Here is a 16654-nt window from a genome sequence, read left to right as displayed (position 1 = left end):
TCAATACAATATTTAATGTCCGCAATTTTATTATATACATCATTTGTTTCAGACTGTATTCGGTGCAAAAGCATAGAGTTTAATTGAACCAGAAAAAAGTTATGCCTAACAGTTTTTACCTGAATTGTCACACTGTTAGATATAATAAATTTAACAAAAACGTAAGATGGACAAACTCTAAAAGTATCCTCAGTTATATCTTACACTTGATTGTATCACTCTGACTCAACAAAATAAATAGAAATCTAAACATAGTTATAAGAAGTTATTTACTCAGTCTGTTTAAGACTGTATTTCTTTCCAGTGTTTTGGTCTCCTGCTGCATATTATAGAAATGCACTTTAGTTGTAAAGGTAATTAAAGTTACATAAATGAAAAAGCCAAATAAGTAGTTATGTGAGATTAAAAAATGGGAGTTTATAAAAATAAGTTTTTATACATTCTTATAAGATTCTGCTTTAGAGAGAACAAATCAAAATTATTTACTAGGGCTTTTCATGATGCACATTTGTTTTCTGGTAATTTTCTGCTGTAAAAAGTGTTAAGTACAACTGAAATATATAGAAGATAACTATAAAATGAAGTCTTCATAAATACAAAGTGCCCTTAAGTTTTATTTAATTTTAATAAACATTAACTAGTTGTGCAAAGCAAGGCCTGGAAGGACTTGATGTAAAACGACTTTATTTCATATTATCAAGCTGCAACACAGCATCTTCGACAGCACAATTAATTTTATATTTGTTTTCTTCCTACATTCATAGAAAGGTTATATATGTAAAAAAAGGCACATCTTCCAACCATTGATCAAAATCTGCAATTCAAGCTAAGAGTTTTCTTCAATTACACAGAATGGATGTTATTTAAATTTTCCTCCTAATGGCCTCTGTCAGCTGAAATGGTAGAGCTAGAGCGGCATTCAATCCATTCATAGCCCCTAGAACTAATTTTGGGAAAGAGTCCAGAGTAGATTGTGGGAACATATGGAGTGTTGCTTTAGGAGTAGAGAATGATTTAATATCATGAAAAATGGCATATGCCAGTTATTCCATTTTTTTTAATATTCATACATCATAAAAGAATCCTTATATTCTACTTCCCTTACAAAGTCACTAGCCAATTTATGTAAGGTTTTTAGACTGTTGTAATTCTATGACTCTCAGTTTAGTTTTTAAAAATGAAAAATATTTTGCTAAAGTGAAATAATGCAAACAGACAATTTATCATAAAAAGAACGTACAATTTTGGATGCTATCTTTGGAATGCCAGATAACTTTGCCATACTATATCTGTATATGTGAATTTTAATAAGCAATATACTTACTAAAAAGCAATAAATTATATAAAAATGAAGAGATCTATATAGGTTATCTTCTAGTTAATTATCTTCCAGTTATCTTCTACATGACAAATAACATCCAAATATTTAAAAATATACTAGTTTTGAATTAAACTTGCAAGAAGCAGTCAAAACATGCAGTGTGTATTGGGGAATTCCCCCCCACCTCCAAAAAAAATTCAGAACTGAACACAAGGGTGCCATTACAATTTTTTTGCTAAGTCAGAGGTTTGTTGAGGACATCATCGACACAGATATCAGAGAGGCGCTGAGGAGGATTTCAATACTTCAACATTCAAATTATAAAATGAACAGTAACTTGGTCATGTTTCAACAGTCATTATCTTGGATAAAAAGATTCATGAGTGCACCTGAACAAAGTAGTTTTTTAATAATACACACTTCTGTAAAAATAGCACTAGTGATCACAGTAAATCAAAAATTGAAAATTCCTGTTTTGCATGCTGATTATTAGCAATTGCTAAACTATTTCATTTTAGCAAATACAATGCCTTACTAAATTGAGAAAAATAAGTTTCATAAACAAAAATATCCATTCTTTTCTTTGTATTAATTCTGAAGTTTGACCTCTTTGTCATATTTTAATAGCCAAATCCATCCTTTTCTGATAAAAGATTTTATCTCTAGTGATTAATTAGTACATTCTTTCCAGGATATTCAATTTCCAATTCTGTGTGTAACCTGATAGTCTTTTAACTAAATAAAATTTCTTGGTAGGATTGCATGATGTGTTTTAAGAAATATTTAGACCTTTTATTTTCAGTGACTTCATTTTGCATAAATTCTTTATGAATTAAAAAAATATTGAATTGGATATTCAAATATTAAACTGAAACTGCAAAGCACAATTTTTGTAGAGCAGAATGATCTGAGATTCTCTGGCAACTATGAAATGAACATCCCTGTTATTGTGCATAGCTTGAAATCAGTGTGCAACCAAAGTTTTTAAAAGTAAAAACCACTTGTTAAATCATACCATTTGGGTTTCTGTTAGAAATCTTTTCAGCAATCTTGTTAGGCAATTAAATGAAGCAACTAGAAGATATTTATATTTACTAAAACGTAGATAGCATCTGAATGAAAGCAGAAATAAACTCTACTGGCAGGCTTTGCAGTTTTTATAAAGCATGCAGTTAACCTAAGAAACTTAAATATTTAAATTTTAAATCGAAGACGTAGAATTGAGCTATAAACCACTGCAAACTAGTCTTTTCCAAGATGATTTATTATGACTGGCAATGAAATTTAAGCCCCGTATGCAAACAATTCATTTATTTGGTCATATTTCTTACAATATAAAATGTCTGACTGCCACTAATAGAGGCCATATTAATTTTCTGCACTGCAAAAAAGAAAATAATTAGTCAACTGGGTTTTCAGTGATACTTCAACCCAATGTAGACAGAACTAGGAGGGGTTCTCAATTCAAGAGTGGGGAGAAATATCCCTGGGTTGAGTGTCAACAGCACATCTTTTCAAGGAAGTAGAAGGAAATTCATATTGATGGCCATGTTGCTGCTGCCTCATTTCTTCTTACTGTTTGTTACTATGTACTTATTCCATGAGAGTTATTTTCAGGGAACATCATCTTTCTAGCAGCTCGTGATGTCAAAGCTTTGTAATATTAGTTTTGGTTTTTTTACATAATCTTGTCAAGCAGGAATCAGAAAATATTAATATTGCTTTCAACATCATCAGCTACATTTTTAAATCTGTGCTTTATAGGAAGAGAAAAAGTGACTTAAGAATCTTGACTCAGGACACCTCTTTTGAAAGATAAAGAACATAAACATTTTTCTAATTTTTATGGAATGAAAACAGACTGTATTGTTATTAGAGCCCACGTTGTAAGCCAGTGCATAGTCAATCAGCAGTCTGCTGGCATTCTTGAATTACTTTACATCATAGAATAATTAATTTTTATTTTTACTCCGACTAATATCCTCCATTAGTGCATTTATTTCTGTTTCAGAAAAGAAACTTGGCAATTATTAAAGGTCAATATATGAGCGCCAAACTAAAGAACATAATTTTGGATCCAGAGTTGCCTCCCTGCGAGCACAGAAAAATCATTTCTGTTCATGATAGGGATTGGGTTCCAATAAAAACTTTCTGCTGAAGGAAAAAGCCAGACCAATGTTTTCTCTCTATTTCCTCTTTTGGGGCAGTTCCTAATTCCCATCCTGCCCTGGAAAATATCCCAGTATTTCCACAGTATGGGAAGTGGTGTTGAGTGCTGAGGAAAAGCAAAAAATCAATCCCAAATTTTCCTTCTCCAAGGCCTGCAGAACTTTGCACCATAAAATCTGGCACCAAGTCCTTATTTTCTATATGTCCATTTTCTACATGATTTCTTATTCTTTCATATGCAAGTACTACTAAAGCTAAACTTTGGAACAAATAGTAGAGTAACAGTAAACCCAAACTGGCAAATTGGTTAACGCGTTCTCAACTTCTTTGTTTGCTTCCTGCTTTTCAATTCTTCCTCTTCACGTTTCATTTCTTCTAGATCTTCTTGCACTCCGAGTCTCAAGCTGGAAAATAAAGTTTTATTCATTGAAAAATTAAAAAAACCCAACAATTTAAAACCAACCACGGGATCTAAACATTTTTACTAAAATGAATTCCAAGCAACAACTCTGTTTTATAATGATTGCTTATTTATTTTCATATCTAAGTTTTTTCATTCTATGAAAGAAACTACTTTTCTTGGGATTGAACCAATGTTTGAGTATGATATAATTACATAACCAAAAAAGAGTAAGATGGAAAAGATGGTTATTATCTATAAAGTAGAGAATGTTTACACAAAAATATAAATATAAACAATATATAACAATATAAACACAATTCTGCTGTTAGAACAATATTCAGAAAAGAGAGGAACAGTTCACTGCTGATCTACAAAAAGCTGCTTTCTAAGAGAGCACAGTACAGTAAGAGTCGTGGCTCCAGTAGTATGGTACTACCAGTACTATTACTACTACTAATACATCCAGATTACCTATACTGCTATTAGTAACTTCCCATGCACTCAGATCACATCATGAAAATTCATGAAAAAAATGTAATAATTTAACTTTGGTCACTTTTTTTTAGTGTTACAATAATGAGCAAAATATGTGGTTTACCTCTCAACCCCTCCAAAGTCCATAGTCACTGTATCACCACATCTCAGTAGTTGAAAAACAACACATACCCCAAATGCTAAATGTTTGCCTACCAGTGTATTACAAGTATAGGCAAGTATGGCAAGGATTATACCACAATGGTTTCTACCGAAATGGCAAAAATTAAACTATTGAATGATGTAATTTCATTATAAATTTCTCATCCTACACGTGTAGAATATTCACACATTCTGAACAAGAGACTTTCCTTCACTGGCAACAACTGCTTGCAGACATCTGCTTTCCTGCAGCAGAAAACCAAAGACTTGTAACTAATGTGATTGAGAAAGAATTTTGAATTCTACTTCACTCATTTGTGAAAGTAATCTCCATTTGCTATTATTATGATTCTGAAGTATCAGTGTTTCGTGATGGATATTCTGTGTTTTATAATGGATATTCTGATCAGGTTACTGAGGCATGAAGATATTTTGCTCTAAGAATATACTGCTCAAAATAGGCAGAGGCACTGCTTTTACTCTACAGGTAGTCCTCAACTTACAACAGTTCATTAAAAGTTTTTCACATTTAATGACTGTTGCAGCATCCCCAGGGTCATGTGACCAAAATTCAGACACTTGGCAATTAACTCATAGTTGTGACGGTTGCGGTGTCCTGGGATCATGTGATCAGATTTTGCGATCTTCTAACAAGCAAAGTCAATGGAAAGCCTGATTCACTTAACAACTGTGTCACTTACTTAACAAGTGAAGCAATTCACTTAACTGGAGCAAGAAAGGTCATAAAATGGGGCAAATTTCAGTTAACAAATGTCTTACATAAATTTGGGGCTAAATTGTGGTTAAGTCGAAGACTACCTGATGTCCATTCCTGCTGTAGTTTCTTGTCATGTCTTGATCTCTGAAAGTAAATACCATAGTATCTGCCAATAGGGACAAGAAGTAGGAAGCAGCTGAAGCAAGAAAGGAAAAGAGTTTGAAAAGAGCAATTCTCTTCTGCCCAGCCTGAATTGCCATATTACTGCTTATTTCTTGTTGCTGAAGACAGATAACAGTGTGATTGAGGTAGAAAGGTTGCAGTAGGAGGAGGAGCAGGTGGCCAGAAAGTACACAGAGGAAATCAGACAGGTGGGCAGAGGAAGGTGAAATGTAGTAGAAATAAGTCAGCAAGCAGCAGACAGATATACTGATTGGATGAAAGAGAGAGAAAAGACAGTACTCTTATGCAATCTTGTAACAGCTGATGAAAAAGTACTGAATAGCTTGTGATTACCGTTTTTGCACTGAAGCCTTATATAATTTTATATAAGATGACATGAAAACCCCCAATTTAAAGAGCTATTACTCTTCAAAATCATTTTAACAGGTTTCCTTTTCAATGAAGGATTTCAACAATGTGTAAGAGTGAATCAGATTATTTTAATTTTTACCTTCTGGCTTCCTCTTTCTGCTGTTCTTTCCAAGTACTTTCCATGTAACGTAAGGCATAGTCACTTTCATCTTTGTATCTAAAAATAATGAAGTTAAATGCAATGCTATTTCTCTAGCAGAATCATTTTGCCTTGCACAATATTATTATTTCTTGGGCCTGCATAATCGGGGGGGGGGGGGGGGGGAAAAAGGAAGTTCTGTTGTATATGTGGCTTTCTTTAGGTAACAGTAGACATTATGCTAATCAATCAATATTAATTATTAATTGCAATATATATTTAGAACTAGAATTGTGTATATTTAAATAAAATAGAAACATGCCAATTGATATTATAATTGCAGGGCTAAACTAAACCAGTTTTAAGCCACAATAAAGTTAACTATCCTTTCCTAAAGCAAGCAATTAAGTATCTTGCACTTATAGTACAACAATCTCTTTCCTTTCTGCTAAAATTATTGCAAGTCACAGAATATTCCCTGAACTTTCTGACTGTAGTTTTGAAAATAGCCATTCACTCAATACAATATAGAAGATCTACTGATAATTTTGGCAGAAATACAATTTTCTTGTACGGTTGTTGCAGGCAGAGTGGTGCAACAATATTCGTTTTTAAAAAATGCCTGTTACTTTTTCAAACATCTTTTAAAACTTTTTATCTATGTTATAGAAATTCATGTGAATGTTATGGATTGGTATAGATATACAACAGTAAAATTACGTTAAAGCTTATTTTCTCACTTTGACCGATCATAACCAAATATCTCTCTGATATGTTTCGAGATCTCTTCTTGAGGCTCTCCTTCGTCATCAATAAAATCTTCCATTTCAGAATCGTCTTCATCTTCATCTTCAAACTTTCTTTTATAGCTACTGGTAATAGGTGGAAGAGATGGTCTTGGAAAACCTAGGTCAGAAATTTAAGACATTATATATAGAGACTTAACTCTTCATAAATTGCCTACTTGAAAGTAAACCAACAGTCTGTACCTAGGACAGAGAATGGGGCATGAGGAAATTCTATCTCTGCTGCAGCTGTGCAGCCTGGAAAATCCTAAAGCACACTAGCCGCTCTTCTGTGTGCCAAAGAGATTTAGGGCTTGTCATTTCTGATGCATGCTGTAGGACTCGGTTGCCTGTATTGCAGCTGCCCAACCTGCGAATTGCTCCAACACACATGGAAAGGCTTCAGGATAGATGCCGTTGGCATGCAACAACACAATCCGTCATATGGTTTAGGAATACCTATTCTAAAATCTTATTGAAGCCAGCAGAATTTATACCCAAGTCAAGCAATAGGTTAGAGCAGTGTTTTTCAAACTTGGCAATTTTAAGATGTGTGGACTTCAACTCCCAGAATTCCACAGCCTGCATCTTAAAAGAGTTCACGTTTGAAAATATCCGAGTCAGAGAGTTCTTATTTTGTGGGGCAGAATATTTTTGAGGATGCAATTTTAAATAGTTGTATTGAAGCCATCTCTAATATTCAATACATATTCAAAAGCACAAACTCTCAAGATACCTTGTGGGGTAATCCCAGGCCTGTGATTAGGAAATGGCCTCATTCCATTCATCTGTCTCGGGACCAGATTTTTGGATGAGATTGTTTCTGATACAACAGTGCACTTTGGCTTTAGAGTTCCAGCTGCAGTGATACTTGGCCGACCTGGTCCTGAGCTGCTATCCCTTCCAAGTCCAGGGTTTACATTGGAATTAGGCCGACCAGGTCCTATGCCTTGGCTACTGCCTAAACATACTGGTCTTGAAGTGATGCTTGGTCGACTAGATCCCATGCTTAAGTTATTACTGGCACGTCTGGGTCCTGTGCTTTGCTGTCCTTGCCCTGAGCTGTTTTCTGATCTCCTGGGTCCCATGCTACGTGATTCATGCCCAGTAATCGAAATGCGGCTTGGCTGCCCGGGGCCTGAATTCAAGCTGCTCTTCAATCGTGCAGGAGGTCCTCCTGTAACTGAAATGTTGCTTGCTTGCTTGGAGCTGGAAGTTTTATAAGTTTGTTGCTGGGTAGAAACCACACTGGTTGATTTTATATGGGTGCTATTTTTTTTCAAACTCGGTTCTTTATTAGATGATGGTCTGAGAGTTCCATTTGCAGCCGTTTTCAAGACTACAGTTTGGGATTTAGATCCAGTTTTCCCTCCTCCACTGGGTGCAGGTTTAATGTGATTATTGTGAGGAGGGTTTTTTAAAGGTACTTTGGATGCAGATTTTACTTTTTCAACGTGGCTTGCTTTGGAACTAGACACCAATTTGGAAGATTTTTCACTTAAAACTGGCCCTTTGGTTTTCTTATCATTATTTTGCGAGGGATTGCTTCCTTTAGAAAAGGCAGGTTTGTCTGCTGAATGCCTGCTAGCTTTAGCATTTACTAAATCCCTCTGAGAAATTTCCTTTTTGGAAGAACCTGATGCAGTTGTATGTTTCATTTCTTTCTCTGATCTCTTTTCTTTTAGTATAACCCCTTTTCTGTTTCTCTTCTCTAAGTAGTCTCGCTCTCTTAATTCTTCTGCGGTCAACGGTCTTTCTTCAGTCTTTTTTACAATTTTTATTTCAACTGGCTCATACTGTTTTTTTTCAGCCAGCTTTAAAAGATCATTAAAATTCATTGCTGGAGGTGCACTTTTGGCTAGCACCTTTGGTTTTTCTGAACTTTTGGAGGGTTTCTCTTCATATTCCTCTGATTCCTGCTCAGACTCTGACATATTATAATCTACTTCATTCATTTCATCCTGTGTCCTACATTCTGTGCTTCCAGAACTTCTATTTTCATGACCCTGCTTCTTTTTAGGCTTCTCTTCCATAGGAATGCCATTATAGCCATGAAAATTATCCTTTGTCCGTGAAGCCATAGCTCTGGCTTTTCGGTCATGTTTCATTTCCACACGCCTAGCCAGTAGTTCTTGTTTTCTTCTTTTTTCCATAAGTTCTATAAAGAAAAAAAGCTTTAGTATATAAAAAAGACTGCAAATATATATCTTGCATATAGATAAATCCTATACAGGTTAATAGGTTTAACCTATATAGGTTAAAAATTTATATTCTAACTATATATTATATAAAGTATCATACTACAGATTCAGCATAAAAACATAGAGTAGGAAATACCACCACAGATTTTAACTGAAACATCTTTTTAAGTAAGAGGACTGGTACCAGGGGTAAAATGCTCCCGGATCAGACCGGATCACGTGATTCAGTAGCGATTGTGGCCGGTAGCGATGGTGGAGCAAAGCTCCGCCCACCCACCCGGATGTCATTACTTCCTGGTTTTAACCAGGAAATAATGTGTTTTTTAACCTTCTGCGCATGCACAGGTCTGTGCATACATGTGACACACCACGTGCGGTGCATGCGCTTCCAAACCAGTAAGGAAGGTAAGTAGATTTCACCCCTGGCTGGCACCAAAAAAACCTGTACATCACGTCCAAGAGGCATAGGTTTCAATTAAGCATGAGCTTCTCACTCTACTTTGAAACTAAGAGGACCATTAAGGAATAGTTCTATGTTAAGAAATGGGAGGACCTTCTTGTTGTGTCTTGCCCGCTCTCATCGCAGCCGGGGTCTTCTTATCTGCTTCCGAACGCTGAAGAATGTCCTAGTATGCCTCCCGGCCCCAGCCCTGGCTCCATGCCCAGACAGGCTGAAGAGGAAGAAATACCTCCAGCCCCCAGCTCTGGCTCCATGCCCAGGCAAACGGAGCAACTAGACCCCTCCCCCTCCTCCACAGCATGTGAGCCTGAGGAAGGTCTATTACCAACAGCTGCCGACTGGAGTGACCCTCGCGTCAGAAGACTTGATAGGCGGAGGCAACAGAAGGAAGGGAGGGGCAGGCCTGGATAAGTGCTGAGTCATGGAGCCACACCCCATGGCCTATATAAAGGATCTGCTTTCTGGCATTCTCTGAGTCAGGCAAAGTCTAAACATATCTTGCTGAAGTCACTTTCTGGTCTCCTGCCTGCCCTGAGGACTTTGCTAGGACTTTGGCAGAGCTGCAGAGGCACACCTGATTCGGATTTCCCTGACCCGGCCGTCAGCGGAGGAGTGGGACACAACACTTCTGCTCTGAGCAAGTGCAAGCAATTCTTGACCTACAACCATTATTTCAACAACTGTTCAAAATTGCAATGGCACTGAATAAAAGGACTTACGACTCATGCCCAAAGTCTTCAGGAGTCTTAGCCAGCCGCCACCAGGCCCTGACAAGGCTTAAGACTTTTGTTTCTATTGACGTGCTTCTCAAGGTGTACAAGGCTTGTGAAATGGTGCGATTCCCCTGAAACCCAGCATTCCCCATGATCTGCAGGGCACTGCCCACCTTCAGCTGTTTTCTCCAGCTGCTGAGAGATATATGCGGCCTATTCAAAGCACCATCAGGCCTTCTCTCCAAAAGCCACCTTGTAGATTCTCCAATGCTTACAAAGGGCTCTGGGGGTGGTGGCAGGTGGGCCTGAGGCTGCTGAAGGCCCCGGGCCTCTATTTCAGTGCTGCATGGCAGGCAAACATAAGCTTTGCATCACACTGGGGTACCCCCCCCTTAACTCACACATGGTCTCCCAGGGCCTCCCCCACTGTGGTAGATTGTACTGGTCATGATTCCCAGGAGAGAGGAAGTAGGTTCGAAGAACAAGAAACAGTTCAGTCCATATAGTTGGTGTGAGAGAAGGAAGGTGAAGACAGCCCCTCTCTAATAGTTCTCTGAGTATAGGCTTGTGTAGATAGAATAGTGCTTTCGTTTTGCAAGATTCTGTCAGGATGTGTGAAACAATAATGAAATATACTTGGAAGAATCACCATGAGTTTTGGTTTTGGGGGCCAGACAGCTCCCCCACTCCTTAGCTAGGACTCCATCTGCTTAATGACCATAGTTAGGAGATTGTGGTTGTTGAGCTGATAGGCTATCTTGCTTTGCTCAACAACCAATATTCCAGGCTCAATTGTGATTGTAAGTCAAGAACTACCTGTAGCATTTTGTAAGATGGCAAAAGAAAATCAATACACTATTATTTTTTAAACTGTATTTGCTTTTGCTTTTAACTGTATGATATCAAAACTAACTTATTTCTAATTACTTGTATATAGATATAAAACTAAAATGGTTATGTCAGAAAACTGGTCCTGCCTGGTGTACAACGCCCAATGAAAACACACACCCAAGTGGAGATTGCAAAATACTTTATTCTGCACAGGACACAGGGGGATCACTTCCACTAGGCCTGGGCAAAGGCCCCACCTTAAACAATATAGGTTTATAAATTTACTTGTTCTTATGCCCCATAAATCATACCCTAGGGCCACCCAAAAGACCAACCCACCTTCATTCTCTATATTCAGCAAATTGTGTATATGTTTTAGCATAATCATCATCATTTTCACAATTCTTAGCAATTGCTACCCCCAGCTTCCTTTTTTCTTTGGCATCACCTTCTTCCCAGACTATATTTGGGGTTTCATCAGAGCAACCATTCCTGAGGGTTTTATTGACCAAGATGTTTTCATTACCCCTTATATTCTAGCAACTAACTGCAAAATGTCTGCGAAGCTAAAATAAGGATTTCTTATAGACACAAATGTTTAGAAGAAGGGATTAAAGGGAACATATATACTAAAATACTAGAATTGTTTCTTGCAACATATATACTGATATCTTTGTATACCTGCATTTCCTTTCTCATGAAGAACATACTTACTACTGTAAAAGTACATCCTTCCTGCATTAACCTACATTAAGATCTAAAAACTTTCATAAAATGCCACTCTGTTTCCCACAAGATCTCAACTAGCAGAAGCAATCTACACACCTTTGTAGTGCTCACCTTTGTAGTGCTAATAGGGGACCAAGTGGCTAAAGACAAAAGAAGGAAAAGATAACACTACAGAGGAATGCAAATTCAGAGTTAAATTATATCACTGACCTTTACTATGGGATACACAAACCAGATTCCAGGATATACAGATGCCAGTTGATGGTTTATGACATCCCTAAAGATACTTCAAAGACCTCCTTTTGGTATAAGAGGACATGCTTTCTATCATGATTTTTTGTAGTTCCTTCCTTGCATGTATGCACATCTATATGTTTGGAACGACTATCCATTTGAACCTGATCAGGATTAAATGCTATTTTACTCAAGCCTCTGTTTAAGTCTCTTGATTGGCAGTTATGAGCTTAGACATATTAATAAATGAACCTTACAGGATTTTCTGCCCTTTACTTCAAAACAATTTTAAAAATGTCAGTTTTGTTACTGCTTTTGTCTGTGTCAAGATGACATCGAATATGTAAAAGTAAGGAAAGCATGACAATGATTTTCAAAAGGAAGGCAGAAAAAAAAGTTTTTTTAAGAATAACTAATAATAGCTTTTATAGAAAGAAAAATACTTAATGATACCCTTTTTCCTCTGTTCCTCTTCTTGCCTTTTGAGAAAGGCTTGCACAGCTGCTGACTGAACACCTTTAACTTTTGGATCCTTTTTGGGAGGGCCAACCGCCAAACTGTATCTCTTCTGCAATGAAACAAAAGTTTCACAAAGATGAGAAACAAATATGAACTCATTGTGCAACTGTTTTCAGCTATGTCCAAGAGGATTATTAGTATGTAAAAATTTCCTCATGCATTAGAATAAGAATTTATTAACTAAACAAAAACAAAACAAATGCAATGTATGACTTAAAGAAGAAAATTTAAATTCAGCACTGTATCTCATCTTCTTTATATGGAATCTAAGAGATTTTCAAAGATCAAGTACTGAGGTAAACCAAAAAGGCATGTAACATAAAATGATAAATAAATAAGGACATCATTTCTATTGGACTGTAATTAATACAAGTGACTGAATTCCTTTCTACAGGGTTGGGATCTTATCACGAAAAAGTTCCCTTAAAAGAATCAAATTCATTGAGAAAAGAATCACTACTCATAGCTCTTTCAAAGAGATTCTTCTAAACGTTCAAATAAAAAAATGAGATATTTGGGGATAAAATAGCAAATCAAATAAGAAACTTTTGCACAGATACAATTTCTGCTAGTGAAAGGCTATAAAATGTAAGGTTTTCTATGCGCCAGTTCAAAATATGACATTTTAGTTACCACCACCACCCAAATAAGGGGAGGGGGGAAAAACAACTGCTTCTGACTTAAAAAATACTGTGGTGCTAAATAATGTTTTACTAACATTAAAGTAGAACAATTAAAGATTATATAAAACATTAAAAGAATCATTTTAACAATAACTTTTCCAGATGTACTTAGCCCTACACTTTGAATATCTATTGTTTTAGAATAAAAACTTAGGTATATTGATCGATCAATTCACTTCCTAATATTGGGTAGATTAGGTTCAGATTAATTTGGCACTATGAGCAGTCATAACCCATAGGCTATGTAACCTTATCACCTTTTGCTCATATATATAAAGAAATGGGTGAAAAAATACCTTACTCTATTATATATTTTTTGGGTCATTTATCATTTTGAAAGAACTCAGAAAGCCATGGGTAGTTAAATTTGTACACAAACCAAGACCTGAAAACTGGTGGAAAGTGAGGTTTATGACTAAATGTTGCAGCAACATGCAAATTATATATTGCTTTTATTACAAAGTACCAACACAGAGATAAAATGAACAAAAATCTCGAACGCCTTTAGGAATGGTTTAAAAAGCTGAATGACACTACATGCCCTAAATGTAGGCTTAGAAATAATTTAACAATGTAAAAATTAGCATTAATTCCCTTTCTTATAAGCATAGGAGAAATATTTTAAAATCTCATCCTCCCTATACTAAGAGTGAAAATAGCACCTGGTTTCAGATCTATTATAAGTCATTCAACAATACAATGAAGAAAGCTCTCAATCTCAGCTGAGCAGACTTCATATTCAAAATAATCAGAACATATTAAGTACAATGAGTTTGTGCATGAATATAATATGCCCTTATTCCAGGATTTCTACCGATAATTCACTTAAACTGTGCATGATTACTATATAATAACAAGATGTAATTTTAAATATACTTAATACACGCAAGTATATTAAATCTTGAAATTTCTGCAGTAATAGCTGAACTATTATTATGATCTATCAGTCAAGCAGAACTAGCCTACTATTTCAGTTTAAAAACAGCTAATTAATTGTTAGACACTTTTCCCAAGGGAAATGAACTAATAGGCCAACAATTTTAGTGACACATGATGCAATACTATAATTGGTTTTGTTTATTATATAAATTGTCAAATACAAATGTCATCTAACACATCTTTCTTAGAAAGCTGGACCATTTCAAACTTTTTCTTACTTAACAGTGTTTCAAATTGGCCTGCAATACAACACATGCATTTTATAAAACTCTATTCATGATTATAAAATTAATGAGATGGTTCCCACAGCTATGAAAAGAATTGAAGCTGAAGAACCTGCCCAATGCTGTCTGGTATTTGGAAAGAAAATATCCACCAGCATTGCAAACCTGTAAGAAGAGTGCAACATCCAAAATCAACATTAAAGCTCACATTTTAATGAAAGCTTCACATTATATTTGATGTGGAGCCTTCTTTATGAGTAATTTTGGAATAGGATTTAATTACATTTTTATTGTATTTATTTTTCCCCATCAACCCATATTATTTTATTTAAACATATGCTGAAACTCCAAGACAGAAAGACAGTGTGCTCTATTTTAAACTTGCATGAGGGGCTAAATTCTCAATTCTTTTAAGGGCATTTTATTAATACAGAGTTACAAATGAATTGTTCAAAATGTAAAAAGGTATTACTTGATGGTATCTATGGGAACTTTCTCCTATATTATTCCATAGAAACTGATGATCACATACAATTAATAGTTTTGTTGGGTATATGGATAGTTCTGAGGTCATTTGAAAATTTGAATAAGATGAATGTATTAAAGTACATTGTATTTATGATGCTAAGATAGTAAAGGTAGGCAATCTGTGCTGGAACTTTTGCTGAAAAGTAGTACATAAATATTCTAACTACATATATTTGTTTCATCAACCTTTGGCCCAAATTGGCCAACAGCTAAATATGATAAGAGTCGTAAAAATTTGAAATGTACATTTGATTATTTTTATAATATTATAAATATGTAATTTAACACAATATTTACTATGTTAATTACAGTAAAGCCATTCACTGAATTTTGAGAAAATTAGTAACTTGTCAACAAAAACACAACATGAAAACAACTGATCAAACTGAGAAACTTTGTTGTAGAATTACAAGTAGAATATGGGGTACAGTTCTTATAATAGATTTTTATTCCCAATATATTTTACTCATAGAAAACAAATACACCTTAGGCAATTTCCTTCTTTCTCAAGACATGTAATGGAGCAAGCACCTAGACTATATAGTCAGGGAAGACCAATACAAAAGGACTTTACAAAAAGAAAGACTTCCAATTCCTTTTAACAGTCCAGCAAAATGATTTCACCTTGATATAGTATAAGAAAACGAGACAAATGAAATTCTTGGATTCCTGTCTGGCAGAGGAAAATAACTTTACGACCTTCACATGTTTTGAACTGTGTGATCAATGGCAGACAAAGAACTTCATACTTCAAATTATTTGAAAGACCACCAGGGTGTCTCCTGCTGTTTTACAGAATCCCTGTATGCATTGGATTAAGCCTAAAGTATCTCATTTGTTCTCCACAACAATAGCTTCAACAAAAACTTTTGAATGCTAGATCACATTTTAAAAAGCAGAAAATTCACAAATTTTCACAGTCTAGTATATGAAGTTCCTTTATGTTGCAATAATTTGCTCCAGTTTAGTATTCCAAGGTTAAAAAATAGTGTCTCCCCACCAGGGAAAAGATTTTGATTAATCCCTTGTATTATCAGGACACTTCTGCAGGAACACAATCCTTCTACTCCCCAACTGCTACAGCTATAAAATTAACAGACTGTCAGAAATCACACGGGAAGAAAAAAATCAGGATCCAAAGCCCTATAATATGCTCTCGACGTGTAAAATAATGGTATTTAGACTACCACTTCAGCTATTCTAAATGAATAGCTTTCTAACCTAGGTAGGAAAGGAAGGCAACAAACTTGTCTCCATCCTATTAGTTGGCTCATTGCCAGGATTATATTCCATTCTTCAAAACCTCCAACAGAAAATCTTCAAAAATGGTAAGAGGCTATTTAGGTTCTTCCTATAACTTAATTTTACTTCCTTAATCCCAAATAATTAGCGTTGAAAGGGGAAAAAGCATTGCAGCGAAATACAATACATATTTTAAATATAGGAATGGACAAGCGTATTTACAGCTATACCTTAATTTTCAACTGTAATTGAGCCAGGAATTACGGTTATATGTTATGGTGGTCATTAAGTGGATTATCACATAACTGCACCTGATTTTATGACTTTTGTTGTAAAGCAAACACTATGGTAATTAAGTGAACACATTCTTCACAACGGGCATTTTTTGCAGAAAACTGGAAGCAAACACCAGTTTCAGCAAAAAAAAAAAAAAAAAAAGCCATAAATTGTGATCATATCACCGTTGGACAACACAAATGCTTCAATGTTTGAAAACGCCAGTTGCCCAAATATGATTGTATGACCTGGAGGTGGGGGGGAATGGACCAATCTTCAAAACCAGATTGTATGAATCTTTTTTTTGGCGTCCAGAGTAACTTTAAACTTTACGACCTGTGCCCATAACACATTTTCTTACATTGAAACC

At 35.5% G+C, this 16654-nt stretch overlaps 1 protein-coding gene across 1 annotated transcript in view; it reads right to left on the bottom strand.

Annotated features, from left to right (window-relative positions):
- Window positions 1-1528: 1528 nt before the first annotated feature.
- SPTY2D1 (SPT2 chromatin protein domain containing 1) overlaps window positions 1529-16654 on the bottom strand; it is a 22028-nt gene continuing 6902 nt past the window's right edge. Inside the window, exons 2-6 of the mRNA XM_058158286.1 lie at window positions 12327-12441; window positions 7442-8863; window positions 6661-6826; window positions 5921-5998; window positions 1529-3894 (exon numbers count right to left, since the gene is read on the bottom strand). Coding sequence (XP_058014269.1) covers window positions 3798-3894; window positions 5921-5998; window positions 6661-6826; window positions 7442-8863; window positions 12327-12441 — 1878 coding nt within the window. The 3' untranslated portion in view covers window positions 1529-3797. The remainder of the gene's footprint in view (window positions 3895-5920; window positions 5999-6660; window positions 6827-7441; window positions 8864-12326; window positions 12442-16654) is intronic.

This window comes from Ahaetulla prasina, chromosome 1 (assembly GCF_028640845.1).
Source record: "Ahaetulla prasina isolate Xishuangbanna chromosome 1, ASM2864084v1, whole genome shotgun sequence".
Classification (NCBI taxonomy): domain Eukaryota; kingdom Metazoa; phylum Chordata; class Lepidosauria; order Squamata; family Colubridae; genus Ahaetulla; species Ahaetulla prasina.
Note: the sequence above shows the minus strand (reverse complement) of the source record. Positions and strands in the feature narration are given on the sequence as shown.